At 42.3% G+C, this 16,548-nt stretch overlaps 1 protein-coding gene across 2 annotated transcripts in view; it reads right to left on the bottom strand.

Moving 5' to 3' along the window:
- LOC110505843 (dystrobrevin beta) overlaps positions 1-16,548 on the bottom strand; it is a 65,015-nt gene that overhangs the window by 8,541 nt on the left and 39,926 nt on the right. For both annotated transcript variants that reach the window (XM_090221280.1, XM_090221279.1), the window contains exons 11-13: positions 15,540-15,645; positions 7,580-7,665; positions 7,232-7,345 (exon numbers count right to left, since the gene is read on the bottom strand). In XM_090221280.1, the coding sequence (XP_090077406.1) occupies positions 7,232-7,345; positions 7,580-7,665; positions 15,540-15,645 (306 nt within the window). The remainder of the gene's footprint in view (positions 1-7,231; positions 7,346-7,579; positions 7,666-15,539; positions 15,646-16,548) is intronic.

Here is a 16,548-nt window from a genome sequence, read left to right as displayed (position 1 = left end):
TCACTAGGCTCCCTAGGGTTGCCTCCCACATGAACAATGATCCGTCCTTGGCCTGAGAAGTCCCAACTGTCTTCCGTTAGGTGGCGTCCCTGAGTGCAGACTGCAGACGCTGAGTATTGATGATGGAAAACATTGTTCAGTCCCTGAGTGCAGACTGCAGACGCTGAGTGGTGATGATGGAAGACGCTGGTCAGTCCCTGAGTGCAGACTGCAGACGCTGAGTGGTGATGATGGAAGACGCTGGTCAGTCCCTGAGTGCAGACTGCAGACGCTGAGTGGTGATGATGGAAGACGCTGGTCAGTCCCTGAGTGCAGACTGCAGACGCTGAGTGGTGATGATGGAAGACGCTGGTCAGTCCCTGAGTGCAGACTGCAGACGCTGAGTGGTGATGATGGAAGACGCTGGTCAGTCCCTGAGTGCAGACTGCAGATGCTGAGTGGTGATGATGGAAGACGCTGGTCAGTCCCTTGTCCATGTCTTTCCTAATATCACACCACTACACAGACACAGTCTCTTCTCTGAGCCTGGTTACACTACCTCAGGGTGAGACGACCCTGTTCCTGGAGTGCCACAGGTCCTGCAGGATTTTCTTCCAACTAGGCACCACACCTGACCAACCGAGCTAATTGATCAGTTCAGTGATTGCCTAAATTCAACACACCTGGTCTTCCAGGTCAGTTAAAACACAAACATGAAGCGCCTGCAGCAGTCCAGGACCAGGGTTACCAACCATGGCACTACATAGTCTCTTCTCTGAGCCTGGTCACATTCCAGGGTAACACAAAGAGACAACACACCACTGGCAAGATCCCTTTTAATGTGATGAGATGATTGAACAGGTCCATCGGGCACCGAAACAATGCAGAGCAGAGCTACAGGCTATAGGCTACAGCGCAGAGCTATAGGCTATAGGCTACAATACAGAGCTATAGGCTATAGGCTACAATGCAGAGCTATAGGCTACAATGCAGAGCTATAGGCTAAAATGCAGAGTTATAGGCTATAGGCTACAATGCAGAGCTATAGGCTACAATACAGAGCTATAGGCTACAATGCAGAGCTATAGGCTACAATGCAGAGCTATAGGCTATAGGCTACAATACAGAGCTATAGGCTACAATGCAGAGCTATAGGCTATAGGCTACAATGCAGAGCTATAGGCTACAATGCAGAGCTATAGGCTAAAATGCAGAGCTATAGGCTACAATGCAGAGCTATAGACTACAATACAGAGCTATAGGCTACAATGCAGAGCTATAGGCTACAATGCAGAGCTATAGGCTACAATACAGAGCTATAGGCTACAATACAGAGCTATAGGATATAGGCTACAATACAGAGCTATAGGATATAGGCTACAATACAGAGCTATACGCTATAATGCAGAGCTATAGGCTACAATGCAGAGCTATAGGCTACAATGCAGAGCTATAGAAAACAATACAGAGCTATAGGATATAGGCTACAATACAGAGCTATACGCTATAATGCAGAGCTATAGGCTATAGGCTACAATACAGAGCTATAGGCTATAGGCTACAATGCAGAGCTATAGGTTACAATGCAGAGCTATAGGCTAAAATGCAGAGCTATAGGCTATAGGCTACAATGCAGAGCTATAGGCTACAATACAGAGCTATAGGCTACAATGCAGAGCTATAGGCTACAATGCAGAGCTATAGGCTATAGGCTACAATACAGAGCTATAGGCTACAATGCAGAGCTATAGGCTATAGGCTACAATGCAGAGCTATAGGCTACAATGCAGAGCTATAGGCTAAAATGCAGAGCTATAGGCTACAATGCAGAGCTATAGACTACAATACAGAGCTATAGGCTACAATGCAGAGCTATAGGCTACAATGCAGAGCTATAGGCTACAATACAGAGCTATAGGCTACAATACAGAGCTATAGGATATAGGCTACAATACAGAGCTATAGGATATAGGCTACAATACAGAGCTATACGCTATAATGCAGAGCTATAGGCTACAATGCAGAGCTATAGGCTACAATGCAGAGCTATAGAAAACAATACAGAGCTATAGGATATAGGCTACAATACAGAGCTATACGCTATAATGCAGAGCTATAGGCTACAATGCAGAGCTATAGGCTACAATGCAGAGCTATAGGCTACAATACAGAGCCAATACAGAGCTATAGGCTACAATACAGAGCTATAGGATATAGGCTACAATGCAGAGCTATACGCTATAATGCAGAGCTATAGGCTACAATGCAGAGCTATAGGCTACAATGCAGAGCTATAGGATATAGGCTACAATACAGAGCTATACGCTATAATGCAGAGCTATAGGCTACAATGCAGAGCTATAGGCTACAATACAGAGCTATAGGATATAGGCTACAATACAGAGCTATACGCTATAATGCAGAGCTATAGGCTACAATGCAGAGCTATAGGCTACAATGCAGAGCTATAGGCTACAATACAGAGCTATAGGCTACAATGCAGAGCTATAGGCTACAATACAGAGCTATAGGCTACAATACAGAGCTATAGGCTACAATACAGAGCTATAGGCTACAATACAGAGCTATAGGCTACAATGCAGAGCTATAGGCTACAATGCAGAGCTATAGAAAACAATACAGAGCTATAGGATATAGGCTACAATACAGAGCTATACGCTATAATGCAGAGCTATAGGCTACAATGCAGAGCTATAGGCTACAATGCAGAGCTATAGGCTACAATACAGAGCCAATACAGAGCTATAGGCTACAATACAGAGCTATAGGATATAGGCTACAATACAGAGCTATACGCTATAATGCAGAGCTATAGGCTACAATGCAGAGCTATAGGCTACAATGCAGAGCTATAGGATATAGGCTACAATACAGAGCTATACGCTATAATGCAGAGCTATAGGCTACAATACAGAGCTATAGGATATAGGCTACAATACAGAGCTATACGCTATAATGCAGAGCTATAGGCTACAATGCAGAGCTATAGGCTACAATGCAGAGCTATAGGCTACAATACAGAGCTATAGGCTACAATGCAGAGCTATAGGCTACAATACAGAGCTATAGGCTACAATACAGAGCTATAGGCTACAATACAGAGCTATAGGCTACAATACAGAGCTATAGGCTACAATGCAGAGCTATAGGCTACAATGCAGAGCTATAGGCTACAATGCAGAGCTATAGGCTACAATACAGAGCTATAGGCTACAATACAGAGCTATAGGATATAGGCTACAATACAGAGCTATACGCTATAATGCAGAGCTATAGGCTACAATGCAGAGCTATAGGCTACAATGCAGAGCTATAGGCTACAATACAGAGCTATAGGCTACAATACAGAGCTATAGGCTACAATACAGAGCTATAGGCTACACTACAGAGCTATAGGCTATAGGCTACAATACAGAGCTATAGGCTACAATACAGAGCTATAGGCTACAATGCAGAGCTATAGGCTACAATACAGAGCTATAGGCTACAATACAGAGCTATAGGCTACACTACAGAGCTATAGGCTATAGGCTACAATACAGAGCTATAGGCTACAATACAGAGCTGTAGGTTACAATACAGACAGATATTATAGCCAGATAGCCACAGGCACTTTCACTGATTGATTGGCAATCAAAAGGTTACATAGACTTTCTTTGGGAGTCTCAGCCCTGAATCCACTGGCTGTTAGTACTGTTAAAGGGCTGATGAAGGCATAGAGAGTTAACACTTTACATTAATGCATACTTAATAAATGATTAGTTCTGAGTTTATAAAGAGTGTATAAACATGTGATGAGCATTTATAACACATTTGTTTTAGAGGCATAGATGGGTATAGATGGGTATAGATGGGTATAGATGGGTAAAAATGTAGATCTAAGAACAGATATAGCCCTTGGTTCACTCCAGACCTGACTGCCCTCGACCAGACAAAAGCATCCTATGGCGTACTGCACTAGTATCAAATAGTCCCTGCGATATGCAACTTTTCAGGGAAGTCAGGAACCAATACACACAGTCAGTTAGGAAAGCAAAGGCTAGCTTTTTCAAAAAGAAATTTGCATCCTGTAGCTAACTTCAAAAAGTTCTGGGACACTGTAAAGTCCATGGAGAATAAGAACACCTCCTCCCAGCTGCCCACTGCACTGAGACTAGGAAACACTGTCACCACTGATAAATCCACCATAATCGAGAATTTCAATAAGTATTTCTCTACGGCTGGCCATGCTTTCCACCTGACTACACCAACCAACAGCTCTGCCCCCCCCACCCATATATCACTGGAGTGATATATAGCTATAGAGACACAGTAACTATAGACACACAACTAGACACACAGTAGCTATAGAGACACAGTAGCTATAGACACACAGCTAGACACACAGTAGCTATAGCAGGAAGATATACAGTGCATTCGGAAAGTATTCTGACCCCTTCACTTTTTCCACATTTTGTTACGTTACAGCCTTATTCGAAAACTGATTAAATACATTTTTGTCCTCAATCAATCTACACACAATACCCCATAATGACAAAGCAAAAACAGGTTTTATAATTATTTGCAAATGTATTACAAATAAAACACAGAAATACCTTATTTACATAATTATTCAGACCCTTTGCTATGAGACTTGAAATTGAGCTCAGGTGCATTCAGGTGCATTCTGTTTCCATTGATCATCCTTGAGATGTGGAGTCCACCTGTGGTAAATTTAATTGATTAGACATGATTTGGGAAGGCACACACCTGTCTATCCAAGGTCCCACAGTTGAGAGTGCATGTCAGAGCAAAAACCAAGCCATGAGGTCAAAGAAATTGTCCGTAGAGCTCAGAGACAGGATTGTGTCGAGGCACAGACCTGGGGAAGAGTACCAAAACATGTCTGCAGCATTGAACACAGTGGCCTCCATCATTCTTAAATGGAAGACGTTTGGAACCACCAAGGCTCTTCGTAGAGCTGGCCGCCCAGCCAAACTGAGCAATCGGGGGAGAAAGGCCTTGGTCAGGGAGGTGACCAAGAACCCAATAGTCACTCTAACAGAGCTCCAGATTTCCTCTCTAAAGATGGGAGAATCTTCCAGAAGGACAACCATCTCTGCAGCACTCCACCAATCATGCCTTTTTGGTAGAGTGGACAGATGGAAGCCACTCCTCAGAAAAAGGCACATGACATCCCTTTGGAGTTTGCCAAAAGGCACCTAAAGGACTCTCAGCCCATTAGAAACAAGATTCTCTGGTCTGATGAAACCAAGATTGAACTCATTGGCCTGAATGCCAAGCGTCACGTCTAGAGGAAACCTGGCACCATCCCTATGGTGAAGCATGCTGGTGGCAGCATCATGCTGTGAGGATGTTTTTCAGCGGCAGGGACTGGGAGACTGGTCAGGATCGAGGGAAAGATGAACAGAGCAAAGTACAGAGAGATCCTTGATGAAAACCTGCTCCTATGCGCTCAGGACCTCAGACAGGGCGACGGTTCACCTTCCAACAGGAGAACAACCCTAAGCACACAGACAAGACAACACAAGAGTGGCTTCTGGGAAAAGTCTCTGAATATCCTTGAGTGGCCCAGCCAGAGCCCGGACTTGAACCCGTTCGAACATCTCTGGAAAGACCTGAAAATAGCTGTGCATTGACGCTCCACATCCACACCTGACAGAGCTTGAGAGGATCTGCAGAGAAGAATGGGAGAAACTGCCCAAACACAGGTATGCCAAGCTTGTAGCGTCATACCCAAGAAGACTTTAGGCTGTAATCGCTGCCAAAGGTGCATCAACAAAGTATTGAGTAAAGGGTCTGAAAACGTATGTAAAGGTGATATTTCAGTATCTTATTTTAATACATTTCCGGATTACTTTCCGAATGCACTGTAGGTGGGTAATGATTTTTCCTATTAAATATAGGTGGGTAATGATCTCTCTTATTAAATATAGGTGGGTAATGATCTCTCCTATAAGATATACTGTAGGTGGGTAATAATCTCTCCCTTTAGATATAGGTGGGTAATGATTTTTCCTATTAAATATAGGTAGGAAATTATCTCTCCTTTTAGATATAGGTGGGTAATGATCTCTCCTATTAAATATAGGTGGGTAATGATCTCTCCTATAAGATATACTGTAGGTGGGTAGGTGATGATCCCTCACTTTAGATATAGGTAGGAAATGATCTCTCCTTTTAGATATAGGTGGGTAATGATCTCTCCTATTAAATAAAGATGGGTAAAGATCTCTCCTTTTAGATATAGGTGGGTAATGATCTTTTCTATTAGATATAGGTGGGTAATGATCTCTCCTTTTAGATGAAGGTGGGTAATGATCTCTCCATTTAGATATGTGGGTAATGATCTCTCCTATAAGATATACTGTAGGTGGGTAATGATCTCTCCCTTTAAATATAGTCAGGAAATGATATCTCCCTTTAGATATAGGTGGGTAATGATATCCCCTATTAGATGAAGGTGGGTAATGATCCCTCCTACTATATTTAGGTGGGTAAGTAACTCTCCTATTATATTTAGGTGGGTAATGATCCCTCCTATTAGATTTAGGTGGGTAATGATCCCTCCTATTAGATATAGGTGGGTAATGATCCCTCCTATTAGATATAGGTGGGTAATGATCCCTCCTATTATATTTAGGTGGGTAATGATCCCTCCTATTAGATATAGGTGGGTAATGATCTATCCTATTATATTTAGGTGGGTAATGATCCCTCCTATTAGATTTAGGTGGGTAATGATCCCTCCTATTAGATTTAGGTGGGTAATGATCCCTCCTATTAGATATAGGTGGGTAATGATCTCTCCTATTATATTTAGGTGGGTAATGATCCCTCCTATTATATTTAGGTGGGTAATGATCCCTCCTATTATATTTAGGTGGGTAATGATCCCTCCTATTAGATACAGTGTAGGTGGGTAATGATCCCTCCTATTAGATATAGGTGGGTAATGATCTCTCCTATTATATTTAGGTGGGTAATGATCTCTCCTATAAGATACAGTGTAGGTGGGTAATGATCCCTCCTATTAGATACAGTGTAGGTGGGTAAGGATCCCTCCTATTAGATTTAGGTGGGTAATGATCCCTCCTATTAGATTTAGGTGGGTAATGATCCCTCCTATTAGATATAGGTGGGTAATGATCCCTCCTATTATATTTAGGTGGGTAATGATCTCTCCTATAAGATGCAGTGTAGGTGGGTAATATAGCTGGATATGTGGTACCTAAGGAGCCTGAGTTCAGCCAGCAGTGTGGGGTTTTGCTGGGCCTTCTCTGGGGTGGGCTGGGAGGCCTGCTCATGCTCCAGACGTAGCCTCTGGATCTCCTGGAGGATCTCTCTGAGGGACCAGAAGACACAACAAAATGGGGATTTAAAATCTGCCGGAAAATGATTTTCTGAAAGCAAATCCCTGTGACCAACATAAACTGAAATCTATTTACTTATAATTCACAAAATTCTTAAATTATGAGCATACAATAAATCTGATTAACTAATAGAGAAAATATTTAGTACAGTTTTTTTTAAATTGCTTAATGTTCCTTCATAAAGTGACAGTCAAATACATTCCCACCTGTTTTTGTTTTCTAGTTCTGCTATTAGCTGCCTCTGTTGTTTGTTGGCATCTAAGTTGAAACTCAGATCGGTTGGAGGACATTGCTAAAAGACAAAATTACACATTAAAAACAGAGTTAACAAAACTGAGCGGACAAAAGAGAAACACATCAAACATGATCTTACTGCCCAGAAGTAAAAGTCCTGTGTGCTGTGCTTTAGACTTTAGAGTGACTATTCTAACATCTGGGGCCATGTCAGCCAACCTGCACTTTTATTTAATCTTTCACGTTGATAAACTACACTGTGGGTAATGATTACATTAGTGTCAGGTGACAGTACACTGTGGGTAATGATTATGTTAGTGTCTGGTGACAGTACACTGTGGGTAATGATTATGTTAGTGTCTGGTGACAGTACACTGTGGGTAATGATTATGTTAGTGTCTGGTGACAGTACACTGTGGGTAATGATTATGTTAGTGTCTGGTGACAGTACACTGTGGGTAATGATTATGTTAGTGTCTGGTGACAGTACACTGTGGGTAATGATTACATTAGTGTCAGGTGACAGTACACTGTGGGTAATGATTATGTTAGTGTCTGGTGACAGTACACTGTGGGTAATGATTATGTTAGTGTCTGGTGACAGTACACTGTGGGTAATGATTACATTAGTGTCAGGTGACAGTACACTGTGGGTAATGATTATGTTAGTGTCTGGTGACAGTACACTGTGGGTAATGATTACGTTAGTGTCTGGTGACAGTACACTGTGGGTAATGATTACGTTAGTGTCTGGTGACAGTACACTGTGGGTAATGATTACATTAGTGTCAGGTGACAGTACACTGTGGGTAATGATTATGTTAATGTCTGGTGACAGTACACTGTGGGTAATGATTATGTTAGTGTCTGGTGACAGTACACTGTGGGTAATGATTATGTTAGTGTCTGGTGACAGTACACTGTGGGTAATGATTATGTTAGTGTCTGGTGACAGTACACTGTGGGTAATGATTACGTTAGTGTCTGGTGACAGTACACTGTGGGTAATGATTACGTTAGAGTCTGGTGACAGTACACTGTGGGTAATGATTATGTTAGTGTCTGGTGACAGTACACTGTGGGTAATGATTATGTTAGTGTCTGGTGACAGTACACTGTGGGTAATGATTATGTTAGTCTCTGGTGACAGTACACTGTGGGTAATGATTACGTTAGAGTCTGGTGACAGTACACTGTGGGTAATGATTATGTTAGTGTCTGGTGACAGTACACTGTGGGTAATGATTATGTTAGTGTCTGGTGACAGTACACTGTGGGTAATGATTATGTTAGTGTCTGGTGACAGTACACTGTGGGTAATGATTATGTTAGTCTCTGGTGACAGTACACTGTGGGTAATGATTACGTTAGAGTCTGGTGACAGTACACTGTGGGTAATGATTATGTTAGTGTCAGGTGACAGTACACTGTGGGTAATGATTATGTTAGTGTCTGGTGACAGTACACTGTGGGTAATGATTACGTTAGAGTCTGGTGACAGTACACTGTGGGTAATGATTACGTTAGAGTCTGGTGACAGTACACTGTGGGTAATGATTACGTTAGTGTCTGGTGACAGTACACTGTGGGTAATGATTATGTTAGTGTCTGGTGACAGTACACTGTGGGTAATGATTATGTTAGTGTCTGGTGACAGTACACTGTGGGTAATGATTACGTTAGTGTCTGGTGACAGTACACTGTGGGTATGTTAGTGTCTGGTGACAGTACACTGTGGGTAATGATTATGTTAGTGTCTGGTGACAGTACACTGTGGGTAATGATTATGTTAGTGTCTGGTGACAGTACACTGTGGGTAATGATTATGTTAGTGTCTGGTGACAGTACACTGTGGGTAATGATTATGTTAGTGTCTGGTGACAGTACACTGTGGGTAATGATTATGTTAGTGTCTAGTGACAGTACACTGTGGGTAATGATTACGTTAGTGTCTGGTGACAGTACACTGTGGGTAATGATTACGTTAGTGTCTGGTGACAGTACACTGTGGGTAATGATTATGTTAGTGTCTGGTGACAGTACACTCTGGGTAATGATTACGTTAGTGTCTGGTGACAGTACACTGTGGGTATGTTAGTGTCTGGTGACAGTACACTGTGGGTAATGATTATGTTAGTGTCTGGTGACAGTACACTGTGGGTAATGATTACGTTAGTGTCTGGTGACAGTACACTGTGGGTATGTTAGTGTCTGGTGACAGTACACTGTGGGTAATGATTATGTTAGTGTCTGGTGACAGTACACTGTGGGTAATGATTATGTTAGTGTCTGGTGACAGTACACTGTGGGTAATGATTATGTTAGTGTCTGGTGACAGTACACTGTGGGTAATGATTATGTTAGTGTCTAGTGACAGTACACTGTGGGTAATGATTACGTTAGTGTCTGGTGACAGTACACTGTGGGTAATGATTACGTTAGTGTCTGGTGACAGTACACTGTGGGTAATGATTATGTTAGTGTCTGGTGACAGTACACTGTGGGTAATGATTACGTTAGTGTCTGGTGACAGTACACTGTGGGTATGTTAGTGTCTGGTGACAGTACACTGTGGGTAATGATTATGTTAGTGTCTGGTGACAGTACACTGTGGGTAATGATTATGTTAGTGTCTGGTGACAGTACACTGTGGGTAATGATTATGTTAGTGTCTGGTGACAGTACACTGTGGGTAATGATTATGTTAGTGTCTGGTGACAGTACACTGTGGGTAATGATTATGTTAGTGTCTAGTGACAGTACACTGTGGGTAATGATTACGTTAGTGTCTGGTGACAGTACACTGTGGGTAATGATTACGTTAGTGTCTGGTGACAGTACACTGTGGGTAATGATTATGTTAGTGTCTGGTGACAGTACACTGTGGGTAATGATTACGTTAGTGTCTGGTGACAGTACACTGTGGGTATGTTAGTGTCTGGTGACAGTACACTGTGGGTAATGATTATGTTAGTGTCTGGTGACAGTACACTGTGGGTAATGATTATGTTAGTGTCTGGTGACAGTACACTGTGGGTAATGATTATGTTAGTGTCTGGTGACAGTACACTGTGGGTAATGATTATGTTAGTGTCTGGTGACAGTACACTGTGGGTAATGATTACGTTAGTGTCTGGTGACAGTACACTGTGGGTATGTTAGTGTCTGGTGACAGTACACTGTGGGTAATGATTATGTTAGTGTCTGGTGACAGTACACTGTGGGTAATGATTATGTTAGTGTCTGGTGACAGTACACTGTGGGTAATGATTATGTTAATGTCTGGTGACAGTACACTGTGGGTAATGATTATGTTAGTGTCTGGTGACAGTACACTGTGGGTAATGATTATGTTAGTGTCTGGTGACAGTACACTGTGGGTAATGATTATGTTAGTGTCTGGTGACAGTACACTGTGGGTAATGATTATGTTAGTGTCTGGTGACAGTACACTGTGGGTAATGATTATGTTAGTGTCTGGTGACAGTACACTGTGGGTAATGATTATGTTAGTGTCTAGTGACAGTACACTGTGGGTAATGATTACGTTAGTGTCTGGTGACAGTACACTGTGGGTAATGATTACGTTAGTGTCTGGTGACAGTACACTGTGGGTAATGATTATGTTAGTGTCTGGTGACAGTACACTCTGGGTAATGATTACGTTAGTGTCTGGTGACAGTACACTGTGGGTATGTTAGTGTCTGGTGACAGTACACTGTGGGTAATGATTATGTTAGTGTCTGGTGACAGTACACTGTGGGTAATGATTATGTTAGTGTCTGGTGACAGTACACTGTGGGTAATGATTATGTTAGTGTCTGGTGACAGTACACTGTGGGTAATGATTATGTTAGTGTCTAGTGACAGTACACTGTGGGTAATGATTACGTTAGTGTCTGGTGACAGTACACTGTGGGTAATGATTACGTTAGTGTCTGGTGACAGTACACTGTGGGTAATGATTATGTTAGTGTCTGGTGACAGTACACTGTGGGTAATGATTACGTTAGTGTCTGGTGACAGTACACTGTGGGTAATGATTATGTTAGTGTCTGGTGACAGTACACTGTGGGTAATGATTATGTTAGTGTCTGGTGACAGTACACTGTGGGTAATGATTATGTTAGTGTCTGGTGACAGTACACTGTGGGTAATGATTATGTTAGTGTCTGGTGACAGTACACTGTGGGTAATGATTACGTTAGTGTCTGGTGACAGTACACTGTGGGTATGTTAGTGTCTGGTGACAGTACACTGTGGGTAATGATTATGTTAGTGTCTGGTGACAGTACACTGTGGGTAATGATTATGTTAGTGTCTGGTGACAGTACACTGTGGGTAATGATTATGTTAATGTCTGGTGACAGTACACTGTGGGTAATGATTATGTTAGTGTCTGGTGACAGTACACTGTGGGTAATGATTATGTTAGTGTCTGGTGACAGTACACTGTGGGTAATGATTATGTTAGTGTCTGGTGACAGTACACTGTGGGTAATGATTATGTTAGTGTCTGGTGACAGTACACTGTGGGTAATGATTATGTTAGTGTCTGGTGACAGTACACTGTGGGTAATGATTATGTTAGTGTCTAGTGACAGTACACTGTGGGTAATGATTACGTTAGTGTCTGGTGACAGTACACTGTGGGTAATGATTACGTTAGTGTCTGGTGACAGTACACTGTGGGTAATGATTATGTTAGTGTCTGGTGACAGTACACTCTGGGTAATGATTACGTTAGTGTCTGGTGACAGTACACTGTGGGTATGTTAGTGTCTGGTGACAGTACACTGTGGGTAATGATTATGTTAGTGTCTGGTGACAGTACACTGTGGGTAATGATTACGTTAGTGTCTGGTGACAGTACACTGTGGGTATGTTAGTGTCTGGTGACAGTACACTGTGGGTAATGATTATGTTAGTGTCTGGTGACAGTACACTGTGGGTAATGATTATGTTAGTGTCTGGTGACAGTACACTGTGGGTAATGATTATGTTAGTGTCTAGTGACAGTACACTGTGGGTAATGATTACGTTAGTGTCTGGTGACAGTACACTGTGGGTAATGATTACGTTAGTGTCTGGTGACAGTACACTGTGGGTAATGATTATGTTAGTGTCTGGTGACAGTACACTGTGGGTAATGATTACGTTAGTGTCTGGTGACAGTACACTGTGGGTATGTTAGTGTCTGGTGACAGTACACTGTGGGTAATGATTATGTTAGTGTCTGGTGACAGTACACTGTGGGTAATGATTATGTTAGTGTCTGGTGACAGTACACTGTGGGTAATGATTATGTTAGTGTCTGGTGACAGTACACTGTGGGTAATGATTATGTTAGTGTCTGGTGACAGTACACTGTGGGTAATGATTATGTTAGTGTCTAGTGACAGTACACTGTGGGTAATGATTACGTTAGTGTCTGGTGACAGTACACTGTGGGTAATGATTACGTTAGTGTCTGGTGACAGTACACTGTGGGTAATGATTATGTTAGTGTCTGGTGACAGTACACTGTGGGTAATGATTACGTTAGTGTCTGGTGACAGTACACTGTGGGTATGTTAGTGTCTGGTGACAGTACACTGTGGGTAATGATTATGTTAGTGTCTGGTGACAGTACACTGTGGGTAATGATTATGTTAGTGTCTGGTGACAGTACACTGTGGGTAATGATTATGTTAGTGTCTGGTGACAGTACACTGTGGGTAATGATTATGTTAGTGTCTGGTGACAGTACACTGTGGGTAATGATTACGTTAGTGTCTGGTGACAGTACACTGTGGGTATGTTAGTGTCTGGTGACAGTACACTGTGGGTAATGATTATGTTAGTGTCTGGTGACAGTACACTGTGGGTAATGATTATGTTAGTGTCTGGTGACAGTACACTGTGGGTAATGATTATGTTAATGTCTGGTGACAGTACACTGTGGGTAATGATTATGTTAGTGTCTGGTGACAGTACACTGTGGGTAATGATTATGTTAGTGTCTGGTGACAGTACACTGTGGGTAATGATTATGTTAGTGTCTGGTGACAGTACACTGTGGGTAATGATTATGTTAGTCTCTGGTGACAGTACACTGTGGGTAATGATTATGTTAGTGTCTGGTGACAGTACACTGTGGGTAATGATTATGTTAGTCTCTGGTGACAGTACACTGTGGGTAATGATTATGTTAGTCTCTGGTGACAGTACACTGTGGGTAATGATTATGTTAGTGTCTGGTGACAGTACACTGTGGGTAATGATTATGTTAGTCTCTGGTGACAGTACACTGTGGGTAATGATTATGTTAGTGTCTGGTGACAGTACACTGTGGGTAATGATTATGTTAGTGTCTGGTGACAGTACACTGTGGGTAATGATTACGTTAGAGTCTGGTGACAGTACACTGTGGGTAATGATTATGTTAGTGTCTGGTGACAGTACACTGTGGGTAATGATTATGTTAGTGTCTGGTGACAGTACACTGTGGGTAATGATTATGTTAGTGTCTGGTGACAGTACACTGTGGGTAATGATTACATTAGTGTCAGGTGACAGTACACTGTGGGTAATGATTACGTTAGAGTCTGGTGACAGTACACTGTGGGTAATGATTATGTTAGTGTCTGGTGACAGTACACTGTGGGTAATGATTATGTTAGTGTCTGGTGACAGTACACTGTGGGTAATGATTATGTTAGTGTCTGGTGACAGTACACTGTGGGTAATGATTATGTTAGTGTCTGGTGACAGTACACTGTGGGTAATGATTATGTTAGTGTCTGGTGACAGTACACTGTGGGTAATGATTACGTTAGTGTCTGGTGACAGTACACTGTGGGTAATGATTACGTTAGTGTCTGGTGACAGTACACTGTGGGTAATGATTATGTTAGTGTCTGGTGACAGTACACTGTGGGTAATGATTATGTTAGTGTCTGGTGACAGTACACTGTGGGTAATGATTATGTTAGTGTCTGGTGACAGTACACTGTGGGTAATGATTACGTTAGTGTCTGGTGACAGTACACTGTGGGTAATGATTACGTTAGAGTCTGGTGACAGTACACTGTGGGTAATGATTACGTTAGTGTCTGGTGACAGTACACTGTGGGTAATGATTACGTTAGTGTCTGGTGACAGTACACTGTGGGTAACGATTATGTTAGTGTCTGGTGACAGTACACTGTGGGTAATGATTATGTTAGTCTCTGGTGACAGTACACTGTGGGTAATGATTATGTTAGTGTCTGGTGACAGTACACTGTGGGTAATGATTATGTTAGTGTCTGGTGACAGTACACTGTGGGTAATGATTATGTTAGTGTCTGGTGACAGTACACTGTGGGTAATGATTATGTTAGTCTCTGGTGACAGTACACTGTGGGTAATGATTATGTTAGTGTCTGGTGACAGTACACTGTGGGTAATGATTATGTTAGTGTCTGGTGACAGTACACTGTGGGTAATGATTATGTTAGTGTCTGGTGACAGTACACTGTGGGTAATGATTATGTTAGTGTCTGGTGACAGTACACTGTGGGTAATGATTATGTTAGTGTCTGGTGACAGTACACTGTGGGTAATGATTATGTTAGTCTCTGGTGACAGTACACTGTGGGTAATGATTATGTTAGTGTCTGGTGACAGTACACTGTGGGTAATGATTATGTTAGTGTCTGGTGACAGTACACTGTGGGTAATGATTATGTTAGTGTCTGGTGACAGTACACTGTGGGTAATGATTACGTTAGTCTCTGGTGACAGCCTTAACATCATCTGCTTTGGTTCTGGGTGCAGAGAGGATTGTTCTGTTCATGGACATTCTGCAGTTACATAATAAGAAGTGGATAAATAAAGGCTGACAGAATACCACCCTGGGGCAGCCTATACACATACACACGTATGTGTGCACACACACTCACTACTCACTGTGGAGCAACTCACTGTGGAGTTGCCTGCCTCTGCTGCAAGGCGCGCTGCATAGCGAGCAATGAGACGATGCTCCTCTTCTAGCCTGCTGGGACTCTCTAAGACACTGGAGAGAGAGAGAGCTTCTGTGAGTGTAATGTTTACTGTTAATTTTTGTTTATTTCACTTTTGCGTATGTTAACATACAGTGGGGCAAAAAAGTATTTAGTCAGCCACCAATTGTGCAACTTCTCCCACTTAAAAAGATGAGAGAGGCCTGTAATTTTCATAATAGGTACACTTCAACTATGACAGACAAAATGAGAAAAAAAACAACAGAAAATCACATTGTAGGATTTTTAATGAATTTATTTGCAAATTATGGTGGAAAATAAGTTTTTGGTCACCTACAAACAAGCAAGATTTCTGGCTCTCACAGACTCTCCTCTGTCCTCCACTCGTTACCTGTATTAATGGCACCTGTTTGAACTTGTTATCAGTGTAAAAGACATCTGTCCACAACCTCAAACAGTCACACTCCAAACTCCACTATGGCCAAGACCAAAGAGCTGTCAAAGGACACCAGAAACAAAATTGTAGACCTGCACCAGGCTGGGAAGACTGAATCTGCAATAGGTAAGCAGCTTGGTTTGAAGAAATCAACTGTGGGAGCAATTATTAGGAAATGGAAGACATACAAGACCACTGATAATCTCCCTTGATCTGGGGCTCCTCGCAAGATCTCACCCCGTGGGGTCAAAATTATCACAAGAACGGTGAGCAAAAATCCCAGAACCACACGGGGGGACCTAGTGAATGACCTGCAGAGAGCTGGGACCAAAGTAACAAAGCCTACCATCAGTAACACACTACGCCGCCAGGGACTCAAATCCTTCAGTGCCAGACATGTCCCCCTGCTTAAGCCAGTACATGTCCAGGCCCGTCTGAAGTTTGCTAGAGAGCATTTGGTTGATCCAGAAGAAGATTGGGAGAATGTCATATGGTCAGATGAAACCAAAATATAACTTTT

Source organism: Oncorhynchus mykiss, chromosome 25 (genome assembly GCF_057628025.1).
Source record: "Oncorhynchus mykiss isolate SJ-2025 chromosome 25, ASM5762802v1, whole genome shotgun sequence".
NCBI lineage: Eukaryota > Metazoa > Chordata > Actinopteri > Salmoniformes > Salmonidae > Oncorhynchus > Oncorhynchus mykiss.
Note: the sequence above shows the minus strand (reverse complement) of the source record. Positions and strands in the feature narration are given on the sequence as shown.